This window comes from Crinia signifera, chromosome 5 (assembly GCF_055691185.1).
Source record: "Crinia signifera chromosome 5, ASM5569118v1, whole genome shotgun sequence".
Lineage (NCBI taxonomy): Eukaryota > Metazoa > Chordata > Amphibia > Anura > Myobatrachidae > Crinia > Crinia signifera.
The window spans coordinates 123234026-123248920 of record NC_139221.1 but is presented as its reverse complement, the minus strand read 5'-3'; the positions used below and the strand labels follow the sequence as shown (position 1 = coordinate 123248920).

Genomic DNA, 14895 nt, shown 5'->3' with positions numbered 1-14895 from the left:
TACCTCGTATTAGTGAAATATTAAAAAAGAAAGATGTGTGAATAAAGAATAAGAAATTAAAGACAAATGTGTGTTTGCTTAGTTTATTTCTTGTTTTTCATGGGCTAATATTGCCCTTTATAATATATATGTCAGGCTGCTACCTATAGGTCACAGATTCTGTAGCAGCTATTTACCAGGCTTCTTATGAGAGTTAAATGGTTGGCAATTCTCTGTGGTTTTCAGCAGAATTATAACTGTATCAATATTACCAGATTGTTGCAATATCCTCTCAGCCTATATTGGAGCTTGTTGAAATGCCTAACGGTGTGCCAATAATTCCACACCACTTGTATGTAGTACTTATAGGAGGAATGACGGTCAAGCCAGCCCAGTGATATAAATGTTAATATATACCCTCAAATGAGCAGTATATCTGCTGGGATTGTTCCCCTTAATAATTGTTAGTAAATTCTTAATAAGATTGCATGCTATATAATACTGGGGATGTCACTGTGTGTATCCAATTAGCTTTAAAGTGTGCTCATATTTTCATGTCTAGAAATCTGTGCACATATGTTGCATCTGTGACTAAGCGGTACTATGTATCCACCGGATTTTAAACAGAGTGCTTTCATATGAATGAATACCCGGTACTTGTGTACTAGCACGGCGCCCATCGCATCGCAGACCATAAGGCATGCGATGGTATGCTATGCGATGCGATGGCAGGCGATGTTATACAATTTTAAATTGTATACCATTGCATTGTATGGCATTGTATGCCATTGTATCGCATATACAATGGTATGCAATTTAAAATTGTATAAGCACCCTAATGGGTTTTTCAATGTTAAAAGTGCCCCCTATAACATAATTAAACGTGATGGGTGCTTATTATGTTAAAAGCACCCCCACTCCACCCCCACTATCAACGCCAACCCGAAGAGTGGTGAGCTCAGCGGTACGTGTCCTCCGATCTTTTCATACCCCCACTATCCACGCTGGCTTGAAGTTGATTTTATATAGTGTGGTGAGCGCAGCAAGCCACCGAGCCCAAAGTGTGGCGAGCGGAATCGGAATACATGTAAAGTAATATGTGTCCCCTCGCGGGGCTCACTGCGCATGCCACAGTTGTGGCTCGCCACACTATATAAAATCAACTCCACGCCGACGTGGATAGTGGGGGTATGAAAAGGTCGGAGGACGCATACCGCCGCCCCTCGCAGGCTCGCCACGCTTCGGGTTGGCATTCATAGTGGGGGTGGTGTGGGGGTGCATTTAACATTGTAAGCCCCCATTAGGGTGCTTATACAATTAAAAATCGTATAGGGGCCTTATACAATTTAAAATCACATCGCTGTGCATCGGGTGTTTGGCATGCGATGCGATTATATATCGTACAACTTAATATCCTGGGCGCCGTGATAATACACAAGTACCGAATACCCTCTATCCTGCTGTGTTCCAAGAGCAGGTTTTATAGGTCATATGTGGATGTTTTCATACCCTGAAAGGGCTGATACATAACAGCTCATATAGACAGAACCAGTGCTTAGTATCTTGCTGGTATTGTTTGCCTGAAAATGAGCGGTATAACCGCCGGGACTAATATGGCTATATCTTTATGTTAATCAGCCCCCACTAGACCTCAGTATCTATACTCTCCACACATCTGTTGCCTTCTTGCTTATACCCGAAATTTAGCAGTATACCGCCGGGATTGATATAACACGCAATTGCCTCCTGCTGCTGTCAGTATGACTATTTTATGTAATAACAATAAAAGTTAATTTTTAAAACAATCATTAGATCCTCAGTGCACCCTAAAGGATACTTGCTTATTTCCTTCATACCATTGGTGGCCACTGGGACAGTGGGAAGGGGGCGGAGCCATGGCGACAGGCACCAAGTAGCTAACACTTTAGTGGTGCAGCCCAGGCCCCTCCTTCCCCACACTCCATCCTAGGTCAGTTTTTTCTTGGTGCCTAGGAGCACAGGCACGTTTTTAGTAGCTGCTGCAGTTTTCTGCAGCGTTTTTTAAAAAAAGTTTTTTTTTTTTTTTTTTTTTACACTTGCGGTGAGCAAGCCGGGTGGACCACCCAGGCTGCTCACCTGCTCCGGAGCCAGCTCGTCGTGAACTGCCACGGACCTGCAGGCTGGGTCCCAGCACAGAGGGACCGTGCGCCACGGAGCAGGTAAGCCGCACTTCCCCCCCTCCCTCCCCACAGCACGCAGCGGTATTGCGGCTGGGGGAGACGCGAGACAGAGACGCTTCCCGATGGAAGCTTGACTCTGTCCTGCAACGGTGACCGCAGTGAGACGCGAGGCAGAGAGGCTTCCCGATGGAAGCTTGACTCTGTCCCGCAACGGTGACCGCGAGACGCTCTGTCTCGCAGCGGCGTCTGGATACTAGACGCCGGAGGGAGGGAACCCAGCGCACGTAGCCGCCGGGGGTGGGTGCGCTCCCGGCGGTTTCCTGGCGGTGACACTCGGTCCCCACAGGGGAAACCGAGGCCACTAGACCACCAGGGCTATTGTTGTAGCGGTGGGGGCCGCCATATTTTTTTCAGCCCTGGCAAGGTTCCAGGAGGGGGGGGGAGGTCCCTCACCTCCTCCCCGCCCAATCCCCGGCAGGGAGCCTCTATATGAGTTCCCGCCGGGGACTGCCAGCGTCCTGTCCTAATGGAGGCTTGACTCTGTCACACATCGGTGCAGAGGAGCAGCAGCAAAAGCAGCTTTTGTGTGGACACTGTGGCACCCTTCCTTCCCCGGTCTCCAGACGGGTCAGGTTGTATTACATTGACACTGCACCCTTGAGGTGTTCAGTGCTGTGTTTTCACACCCCTCTCTATATAGGGGTTTTTTCTGTGCAAATCTCTCTATATTCACTCTGTCTTGTATTGAAGTGCAATAGAGCATAGCCATGACTTCTAAGTCAGGCTCAAAGTCCACAGGACCCTCGCGGTCAGGGGACGCTCCTGCCCTGAGGGCCTTTAAGTGTGTTAGGTGCAAGGAGAATTTTTCTTCCACCTCGACAGACCATGGGGGTGTGTGTACACGCTGTAATGGTGGGGACTCTGTGGATACGGCCCCGTCACAGGCATCCCATTCCGGGGAACCGGGTTGGGCGCAGGCCCTGACGACAGCCATGAGGGACCTTGCTGAACAGCTAGCCGCTTCCCGTTCACACCCTCAGCCCCCACCAGTGCTGAGTCAGCCTTCACAGGCGACTCTTCCACCAGCTCAACCGGCTCCGCTCACGCAGTCCCAGCCTCAGTTGCTGACGCTGGCGCCTGAGCCTGTTTGGGTACAGGGCCTTTCTTCCTCAGTGCAGGGACTGGTTCAGGTTTCTTCCTCTCTACAGAACCTGCTGGGTGCCGCTAGCAAGCGCAAGAACCCCAGAGCCCGCACCCAGAGAGCTGACTCTACGGGGACGGATACTTCAGGGGATGACCAGGCGGACACAGATGACCCTGTTGACCTGGATGACCCGGACGACCCTGACGAGGAGGCTACATCCCAGGACGACGTTATGACTCAGTCCAGGGTAGATGCGCTGGTGAAGGCGGTCCGCTCTTGCTTAAACATACAGGAGCCAGACCAACCCCCTGCGGAGGAGGCACCCTCTTTTAAGCGCAAGAAGAAGGATCCGGCTGTGTTCCCATCTTCAACGCAGCTGGAGGGAGACCTGGCAAAAGCCTGGTCTGCTCCTAATAAGAAATTTACAATTTCTAAAAGGATGGTTTCTTCTTATCCCTTTCCGGCAGACGGGCGCACGAAATGGGAACGCCCGCCTCAGGTGGATTCCCACATAGCCCGGCTGGTAAAGGCTACTACCTTGCCTATTCCCACTGTGGCGGCTCTAAAGGACCCCACGGATAGAAAGATGGAACATGTCTTTAAATCTATCTTTACTCATGCGGGTACGCTTAATAGGCCAGCTTTGGCCTCGGCCTGGGTGGCTAGGGCGGTAGGCAAATGGGCAGATATGTTGACGGAGAACATTACGTCAGGCATACGCAGGTCGGAGCTGCTTTGTCTGGTGGAACATATCAGAGAAGCCTCCATGTATTTGGGCGAGGCGGCCCTGGACACGGCTACGTTAGCCTCTAGGATCTCGGCGTCTTCGGTTGCAGCCAGAAGAGCCTTGTGGCTCCGCACTTGGAATGCGGATGCAGAGTCCAAAAAGGCCCTGGAGGCCCTTCCTTTTGTGGGCGATATGCTTTTCGGTCCGGAGCTGGACAAAATTGTGACTACGGTAGCCACTTCCAAGACAGCCTTCCTCCCGTCGGCACCCTCTAAGCCGAAGCAGTCCTTTCGCTCCTTTCGGCCGCAGGGAAAGCCGAGGGGACAATCTTCAACAAGAAGCCGTCCTCCCAGGAGGGAGTCGTTTGGTAAGAGCAGACAGTCCCAGTCTGGCAAACGTCAGCCTCCTAAGGCCCCGGAGAAGGCCTCCCAATGACTCAGGGACCCCTCAGGTCGACTCCCTGCCGGTAGGGGCTCGCCTCCTCCATTTTGCCAACAGATGGAGGGAGACGACATCGGACGATTGGATTTTGAGTATAGTGTCGGAAGGATACTATCTCTCCTTCAACAGGCGTCCGCCGACCCGATTCTTTATCACGGGGCGCCCGGCCTGTCCTCTGAAGGCGGAGGCTCTCAACGCCTCCGTTCAGACTCTTCTCCAGTCTCAGGTGATAGAAGTGGTTCCTCCTCAGCAGAGGGGCCACGGCTATTACTCCAATTTATTCCTGGTCGGGAAGCCGGATGGTTCATTCCGACCAATCCTGAATCTCAAGGATCTCAATTGTTACTTGAACATTCCGCGGTTTCGCATGGAGTCCCTCCGGTCCATTATACAGGCAATGGAGCCGGGGGATTTCATGGTATCTCTGGACATCAGAGATGCATACCTGCATGTTCCGATTCATCCGGATCACCGCAAGTACCTCAGGTTTGCAACCAAGGATCTTCATGTCCAATTTCGGGCTCTTCCCTTCGGAATATCTACAGCACCAAGAGTCTTTACGAAGGTGATGGGAGTTATGGCAGCCTTCCTTCACCTCCAGGGAGTGCGGATTCTGCCTTATCTGGACGACCTTCTGATTCTGGGACAGTCCAGAGAACTACTCCTGCAACATCTAGGCATTACGCTGGACCTGCTCCAGGCTCACGGTTGGCTAGTGAACTGGCGCAAGTCCAGCCTGGAACCCTCCCAGGAGATGATACATCTGGGAGCGCGTCTGGATTCCCAGGCCCAGAGGGTCTATCTTCCAGACAAGAAGCGGCTGGCTTTGCAGGCCCTCTTACGAGGGTTTCTCAAGCACAGGAGAGTCTCTCTTCATCTATGCATGAAGATTTTGGGCAAGATGGTCTCGTGCTTCGAGATGGTGGAATTTGCCCAATTTCACTCTCGTCCGTTGCAACACCAGATCCTCAAGTATTGGAACCGTTCACCACAGGCTCTGAAGAGGCAGGAGGTAGTACTCTCTCAGGAGGTTCGACTATCGTTGCTCTGGTGGCTCAAGCCACGTCACCTGTCCATGGGACGGCCCTTCCTAGTCTCCGACTGGGTACTCTTGACGACGGATGCCAGCCTCAGGGGCTGGGGAGCGGTGGTGGAGGACCGATCCTACCAGGGAGTTTGGTCCCACCAGGAGTCGGGGTTGCCGATCAATGTTCTAGAGCTCAGGGCAATCTACTTAGCCCTTCTCCAAGCGGCCCCCCTGATTTGCTCTCGTGCAGTCAAGGTACAGACAGACAACGCCACGGCGGTGGCATACATCAATCACCAGGGGGGAACTCGGAGCAGAGCAGCTTTTCTGGAGGTACAGCCAATTCTTCGTTGGGCAGAACGTCACCTCTTGGCATTGTCGGCAGTGTACATTCCCGGCGTCGAAAACTGGGAAGCAGACTTTCTGAGCCGCCAAGAGATCCACTCCGGAGAATGGTCTCTTCATCCAGAGGTGTTTCACTCTCTAACCCTTCGTTGGGGAAGGCCTCAGATAGACCTCCTGGCATCCCGGTGGAATCACAAGTTGCCTTGCTACGGGTCCAGGACTCGGGATCCAGGCGCATTTCTGGTCGACGCTCTGTCGGCACCTTGGCCGTTCGATCTGGTGTACGCCTTCCCGCCGGTGGCTCTTCTTCCTCGGTTCCTAAGAAGACTCAAGCGGGAACGGGTAAGGGTAATCCTGGTGGCCCCAAACTGGCCACGCAGGGCCTGGTATGCCGATCTCCTGCTCATGGCGGAGGAACCTCAGTGGCGGTTACCTCTCCGGCCAGACCTTCTGTCTCAGGGACCCTGTCAACATCCCAACCTAGCTCGTCTCGGTTTGACGGCTTGGCTCTTGAGAGGGAGATCTTAAGAGACAGGGGGTTCTCAGATTCTGTGATAAGAACCATGATAGCGGCCAGGAAGCCGTCTTCAGCAAGAGTCTACTACAGGATCTGGAGTTCTTTCTTTCGCTGGTGTGAAGAGCACGAGAAGAATCCAAGGAGGTTCTCGTTGCCCAAGGTTTTGGCCTTCTTGCAGTCGGGAGTGGATTTGGGCCTTCAACATTCCACTTTGAAGGTTCAGGTCTCGGCGCTCTCGGTTCTGTTTCAGAGGCGCATTGCGACAAGACAGGAGGTTCGCACTTTCCTCCAGGGGGTCATGCACGTGACTCCTCCCTTTCGGAGTCCCGTAGTCCCGTGGGATCTGCCTTTGGTTCTGAGAGCTCTTCAGGTGGCTCCGTTTGAGCCTCTGGACTCGGTGGAGTTGCGTTGGCTTTCATGGAAGGTGTGTTTCCTTCTGGCGATTGCGTCAGCTAGGCGGGTCTCGGATTTGACCGCTCTATCTTGTAAGCCACCGTTTTTGGTCTTCCACCAAGATCGGGCAGTCCTCCGTACCAGGTTGGGTTACCTGCCAAAAGTGGTTTCCAGGTTTCACGTAAACCAGGAAATCGTAGTTCCTGCTTTCCAGGATTCAAGAAGTGGAGGGGCTCTCGATGTGGTTCGGGCCCTTCGCATCTATGTGGATAGGACCAAGGAGATTAGAAGAACAGAAGCTTTGTTTGTTCTTTATGATCATCAGAAGCGGGGTTGGCCCGCATCTAAACAGTCCATTGCCAGGTGGTTGCGGCTTACGGTTCAGCAGGCATACCTCCTGGCGAATAGGCCGGCGCCAGCAGGGCTCACGGCCCATTCCACTCGCTCGGTAGGATCATCGTGGGCTGCGGCTTCAGGAGTCTCCGCAGAGCAGCTGTGCCGCGCAGCCACATGGTCTTCCATGCACACTTTTATACGCCACTACAGGTTTGATACTTTCACCGAGGTCGACTCTGCATTCGGCCGTGGCGTTCTTTCTGCAGCTCAGGAGCGTTCCCTCCCGTGAGGGGACAGCGGTGGGACGTCCCACTGTCCCAGTGGCCACCAATGGTATGAAGGAAATAAGGGGATTTTTGTCCTTACCTGGAAAATCCTTATTTCTGAATCCTTTGGTGGACACTGGGCGCCCGCCCAGACGCCCCTGATCGGCGGATGGGTTGGTTTTAGGGAAATGCTCTTGTTCATGGTGATACAAGATTTCTCTTTTTCTTTCTTTCATTCTCTCCTTTCCTGTGCTCCTAAGTCCGGTGGTAGTCTAAACTGACCTAGGATGGAGTGTGGGGAAGGAGGGGCCTGGGCTGCACCACTAAAGTGTTAGCTACTTGGTGCCTGTCGCCATGGCTCCGCCCCCTTCCCACTGTCCCAGTGTCCACCAAAGGATTCAGAAATAAGGATTTTCCAGGTAAGGACAAAAATCCCCTTTTTTCTTTGTGAGTGTTGGAGGTCAGTTAACAAGTAGTGGGTAGCACCTCCCAGACCAATATTAGGGAATAATACGTCTCCTTAATATCTGAAAATAACTGGGAGAGGAGGATCACATCTAAGTGATACATGATACTGGTGCGGGATATCTCTTGTAGTGTCTGTATGTTTAGTACTTGTCCTTTAATTACTCTTTAAGGGAAGTGCCACTTGCTGTATTCTATACATGAAGTCTTTGCAGTTGAGCGCTTTCACAGTACGACTCATTTGTCCCTACCCTCTGTGATTAACGGCTTATTGTTTTTATTGTAGTGTTACAGCCTGTAACCTACTGCAGTGTCATAACGTCACATGACATTATACTATGCTCATAGGCAGTTAGTGCTAAATACGACAGGGGTAGGCTCTTTCAGAAGCTCAGTCTCCGTATAGCTAGCACACAAAAAACCTGGTCACGTTTAGTTGACTAGAAAAGATGATACAGCTTGATATGCCAATATCAAAATGATTCAGAACTCTGAGTTTTTTTTTAGCATAACTGAGATAGTGACATGTTTCCATGTACACAAACCTTTTATTTATGTTAAAAATTATTACAAATATTGTATAGAATTACCTTTAGGCAATGTGTGTATGAAACATTGGTACTTGTTTCCTAGCACGGCGCCCACGATCTAGATTGTATGCGTCGGGCCGATATCACAAGCATTGCATGCATCTTATGTGTTTGTGTGGCATAAGATGCATGCAATGCGATCAACGAGATTTTTACATTGGAATCAATGTGAAATGGTCCCTGAGACCCAATTTTACATTGATTCCAATGTAAAAAGCCCCCAAAACCCCAATTTTAATTGCGAACCCCCCTCATGGGTGAAATGCCCACCCCATTGTTAACGCCACCCCACTATTGACGCCAACCCGAAGCGTGGCGAGCACAGCGGTACGCGTCCTCCGACCTTTTCATACCCCCACTATCCACGTCCGCGTTGCGCTCGCCACACTATATATAAAATCAACTCCACGCCGACGTGGATAGTGGGGGTATGAAAAGGTCGAAGGACGCGTACCGCCGCCCCTCGTGGGCTCGCTGCGCTCGCCACACTTCGGATTGGTGTTGATGGATCTTTTATCTTATGGCATCTTATGCATCTTATGGATGCATAAGATCCATGAGATCCATAAGATGAGATCCATAAGATGCGATATTGTACATACAATTAAAAATCTTTTCAATTGTATCAGATCGCATAAGATTGTATGCCTTAATTAAAGTGGCATACAATCTTATGCGATGGGCGCCGTGCTAGGAAACAAGTACCGAAACATTCTGTGTATGGACTTGAGTCCCATTCACAAAATATATTGCACATTTTCTAAAGAACTGAAAAATTCCAACTACTCAGGGATGAAAAACTGTGTACATTCCTGGTTTTTTGAAAGTTGATTAATGTCAAATCAAGAATCTCAAAAAATTTCTTAATGGTAGTAACAAACACAAAAAATACATGCATGAGGCAGTGCGGATGGTATAATTGTTAGCATTACAGCCTCACAGCACTGAGGTCATAGTTTAGATTCCCACCAAGGTCTTAACTGTGCAGAGTTTGTATATTCTCCCTGTGCTTTTGTGGGTTTACTCCAGGTGCACTGGTTTCCTCCCACAATCCAAAAATATACTGGTAGGTTAATTGGTTCCCAACATATTAACCCTAGAATGTCTGTGTGCGTGTATATGTGGTAGGGAATATAGATTGTAAGCTCCACTGGGGCAGGAACTGATGTGAATGTTCGAATATTCTCAGTATATCGCTGCGGAATATGTGTGCGCTATATACAGAGCTGGCCCTAGCCTAAATGACGCCCTAGGCAAGATTTTGGCTGGTGCCCCTTAGCACCGCCACTAGTTCCGCCTTTGACCCCGCTCCCCTTTCCCAGCACTATCAACCCTCATCATAGCAGTCATCATTTTGGTGTTCCTACCCGCAATATTTTAAATAGAAACAGTGCACACATTCGGTGTACAGTCCAAACGGGTGTGTTCTTGCTGGGAAGGGGCATGGCCATACAATAGTACCCCCAATTCAAATTATGCCACACAGTAGTGCAACTTTATTCACAATATATCATGCGATGGTGTCCCTTATTCACGTTACATCACACAGTAGTACCACTTTACCTTATATACATTACTCCTCACATTATACCCTTAGAAAAAAATCCTGAGAAAATATTGTATTTTAAGCACCTCCATGGCCATACTGCAACATAGCACAAAGCAGTGTGTGCTGGGCAGAGGAGAAGAGCTGCAGTTGCTGCTATCACTTAAGGGGAGGGATCCCGGGGTCCCCACTGGGCCCTTCCATCAGACTTTGGTCTGGGTAGTTTGTACCCCCTACCCCTTTCTCTCTGCACCCCTGATAATACCACACAGTAATGCCCCTTACACATGACACACATTATTAATGTCCTTATAAACATAATGCCCCTTACACATTATGCCAACCTTTATTAATGCCCTTCATACACATAATGCCCCTTACACATATGTTGCACATTATTAATGCCCTTATACACATGACACACATAATGCTTGTTACACATATGTCGCACATTATTAATGCATTTATACATGACACACATAATGCCCCTTACACATATGCCGAACACTTTTCTGCACAACCAACCCACCCGCAGACAGCACTCGCACAGCCGCTAACACTGACCTCTGCTTGGATACAGAAGTTTCCTCATACATCTTGCCTCAACAGGCCAGCGCTGGGTGCCTTTTTTGCTGAAGATTCGTCTTATTTGCATTGTTATGACCAGTACACACAAGGAGCTTTCGATGATTAAAATGATATGTGGCATGGCTATATTCTGTGTATGACTGTGGCTGTACCTGCATACAGAATGCTATGTTACAGTGATTTCCATGAATACACTATTTCATATGCAGATACAGCCTCACTCACACACAGAATATAGGCATGCTGCTTATCATTTTAATCAGCAGAAGCTGCTGGTGCCCCTAGGCATTCCAAACGCCCTAGACATTTGCCTAGTTTGCCTATGCCTAGGGCCGGCTCTGGCTATATAAATACCTTTGCTTTTATTACACTTTTTATGACAAAAAAAAACACTTTCTTTAGCTGTTTTGGGTACATTTCCCGTGAGATGTGAGGAAATCTAAACCGGCTAATTTTATTTCCTAAGTCTTCTGGGGGAATAGAAGTTTTCATTTGTGTGGGTAGTGTGTAAACAGATTACTCATGTGGTATAGTGACCAGCCCAAAAGGTGCAAAGTAGACTCCATCTTCGGTGAGAAAAGCCTCAGAAACAAAAGGGTTAAATTATAGAGTTTATCATTAGCTTGTGGAGACATTTTGCTTAGTTTTGTCCACCATTTTCATAAACTTTCTTTTGTTGTAGGCTAATGTTTACCATGCCAGCACTTCCGATGGAGAGAGCCGAGCAATAAAAATTTTCAAAACCTCAATCTTGTTGTTTAAAGATCGTGATAAATATGTGAGCGGGGAATTCAGGTAAGAGGATTTTGCCATTCATTCCAGGATCATAGAATGGTCCATGATCCAATATCACATATCTGTGAGGCAAAAAATGTGAACATTAGCTTTCAATATCTGATATGACCCCCTTGTGCAGCAATAATTGCATCTAAATGTTATTGTTGATTAGTCCTGAACATCGGCTTGGAGAAATTTTACCCCATGCAAACGGCTTCAACTCGGTTATGTTGGTGGGTTTCCTCTGTATATTCAATAATGTAAGCTGGGTTTTTTTTCCCCGTAATATCATGGCATACTTGAATTTTGTCAAATGTTAAAGTAGTTGTTATCGAATGCTTATTGTGTCCAGCGTAGATCAGACAGAGGAGTATGCTGATAAGCTTGAAGAGCAGGTTATATTCAGCAGGATATACTTTGGTATTTTACTGTGCCCAGTTTTGTATAGATAATTTGGAATTTTGCGATTTAAGAAATAAATGCATGGTTTTCGTGGATTTGGTTTTGCCTTTTTCAGGCAGGAAAAAAACATTTGGTATCCCAATTGCACACTGAGTGAAACATAACTACATAATAATCAGATAACACAGATTTTGGTTGCGTATATCTGCAGATATAGGGCTAAAGCAGCCCATACACGCTGCGATGGGGGCTGTCCCGATGTGTGCTTTGAGGTGCGCGCTCCCGCGGCACCTCATAGCACAGTACAAAAAGTATGTGCTTGCACATATTTTTTGTACTTAGTTTTCATCACATTGCATCGCATTGCATGCACAACGTGTGCACTGGCAATGCAATGCGATGTGATCCGTGCTAATTAAGCACGGAAAGCACGCCCGTATCGGGGCGTGTATGGGCAGCATAAGCCCTCACGCCGTACGTCAAGGCATCGCTGTCACTGGGGGTCCCTAATACTGGGTATGGGTCTGGGGTGTGGGCCCCCAACATGCCCACACCCCAGACCCATACCCAGTATTAGGGACCCCCAGTGACAGAGATACCTTGACGTACGGCCTGGGGGCTTAGCCCTATATCTGCAGATATACGCAACCAAAATCTCTGTGTTATCTGATTATTATGTAGTTATGTTTCACTCAGTGTGCAATTGGGATGCCAAATGTTTTTTTCCTAGACAGAATTACCCCTCCCTTTTGGCACCTGAGTGACACACCTCTGATTGAGCAGCTTACCAACAAAAGTGTTGTGGTAAATGAACATGGCTTATCAAATACCACCCTGTATGTCTGATAACTCAATGATCATACCATGCGGCGACTTTTATACTAGCGGAATGACTGCAGTAAGGCTTTTTATGACAGTTTTCAACATTCTAGGTTTCCTGGAAGTTCTTTAGCCATCCTCAAACTTTCATACATTCACTATATAATTTAGATCATGTTTAAGATGTTGGTTTGAGCCATTCTTAGTTTTTATATTTTAATACCTATATTTCTATGTTTCTCAATGCTTTGTATTTGATCTTCAGGTTTCGACATGGCTATTGCAAGGGGAACCCTCGAAAAATGGTTAAAACATGGGCAGAGAAGGAAATGAGAAATTTAATAAGGTGAATTTAAGTAACATTTTAATTGATATATACATTGCCTAATTTCTCATTGAAACTAAATTTAATTTTTGCATTATCTGTTAATTCATTGATGCCAAAGTCTCTGCAGGCTGGTTCTTTACCTGATTAACTGTTTTTACAAACTGTGAGTTAGTACTCTCCAAATAATACCCTTTTTACACCTCCAAGCCGGGTCGCACCTGTGATTTTGTACCCGGCTCCAACCCTGCTGGTGGCCCCTTTTTCACCAGTGTCCCTGCCCTGCATAATGCTGGACGGGTGACGTCACCAGAGGTGGGTCCTGAGCCGGCGCTGTAGAGCAGATGAGATGAGAGCATCTCCCAGCACTTTTCCATTGCAGTGAATGGGTCCCGGGCTGCATTGACTTAGGTTACCCATTTACACCGCACAGTGAGCTGGGTTGAACCCGTGTTCAACCCTGCTCACTACCCAGATTGAAATACTACCCGGATTGAAATGCATTTCAATTGGAGCATTTACACTGCCTGCAAATCCGAATTTTTGCGCGTTCCTGTGCAAAAACCTGGGTTGTTTAGGCTGGTGTAAAAAGGGGTATAATTCTAAATGATCATGGCCCAGATGTAAAGATTAAAAGAATTATGGTGGAGAGTGATAAACTACCAGCCAACGAGGTCCAAACTGTCCTTTTTCAAACCCAGTTTTGATATCGCAGCTAGGAGCTGATTGGCTGGTTGTTTATGACTTTTCACATTATCACTATGGTTAGAGCCAATAACTGTATCACCCTGACTGGTGCTACAATAGCTTAGGACTGCGATCGTCCTGATGAAGTGAGAGCTGAATATAGGGGGTTATTCTGGTTTACCCGGAAAGGCACAATCACTCTCTAATGGACAAAACCATGTGCACTGCAGGTGGGACTGATGTAACATGAGCAGAGAGAGTTAGATTTGGGTGAGTTATTTTGTTTCTGTGCAGGGTAAATACTGGCTGCTTTATTTGTACACTGCAATATAGATATCAGTTTGAAGTACACCCCCCACCCAAATCTAACTCTCTCTGCACATGTTACAGCCCCACCTGCAGTGAATATGGTTTTGTCCATTAGAGAGTGAATCCGAATAACCCCCATAGTGCAATGAATATTCTATCACACTGCCCATTAAAACTTACATCTCTACTACCACCACTTTCGGAATACAAAGGGGTCAGTGGTTCCCTTATGCTTAAGCACAGGTTGCTTAGTACACATTGCGGGCACACATGCGGTGCACCCGCGATGTGTGCTGAGCGATCTGTGCTGTGCAGGATTTTGCATATGCTTATAGGCAAACCCTGCAATCTAAGCAGGATAGACTGTGCATGCACTGTCTATCTCTGCGGGCGATGATCTGTAAACCTTTTAATTGAAAAGTTTTACAGGTTACACAGTTGTATTTACACTATTGCAGTGGAACACTGCTGGAAATGCAGGTCAGTCTCCCTAGTCTGCCATAGAACTGTTGTCATCTTCCCCCATAGTGACATCATGACCAAGTCTCCATTAACGGACTGGCCACTTAATTAGACATGGGAGCTTGCCCTTTCACATAACTTTTAATTTAAACCTATAGAAAACAGGCTAATTGCAGTTATTTTCCTCCCTATAATGCCTAACTATCACACAGGTATAAATTGATATAAGATGGGCACTTGCGTGGTATTACGTATAGCATGTGGTTGTGGACTGTATGGTCACTTTTGAATACATTATAATTCTGAAATATTTTGGCCATTCAGATGTTGTTGCTTTACCACTGTTCATGGTTATTTGGATGCTACCATACAAAAGTGTGGTATATCTAAGATGGTCAAAATGTACTGCACCCTTGGAGCACCAAAGTGCTATAGTCTGAACAAGCCCTTTACTGTGTCCAGTATACTTGTAAAATTTATTTTGGCTTCTCCCAGTTCTGCTGTACTATAGTGTATTACACATATTGCTATGATTAAATATTAAATGTATTTAAAATGTGTTTTTAATAATAATCTGTTTTTTTTCCCCCA

The 14895-nt window shown here is 47.5% G+C and overlaps 1 protein-coding gene across 1 annotated transcript in view; it reads left to right on the top strand.

Moving 5' to 3' along the window:
* Positions 1 to 14895, top strand: part of RIOK1 (RIO kinase 1) — a 58205-nt gene that overhangs the window by 9287 nt on the left and 34023 nt on the right. The window contains exons 7-8 of the mRNA XM_083187971.1: positions 11206 to 11318; positions 12787 to 12867. Coding sequence (XP_083044097.1) covers positions 11206 to 11318; positions 12787 to 12867 — 194 coding nt within the window. The remainder of the gene's footprint in view (positions 1 to 11205; positions 11319 to 12786; positions 12868 to 14895) is intronic.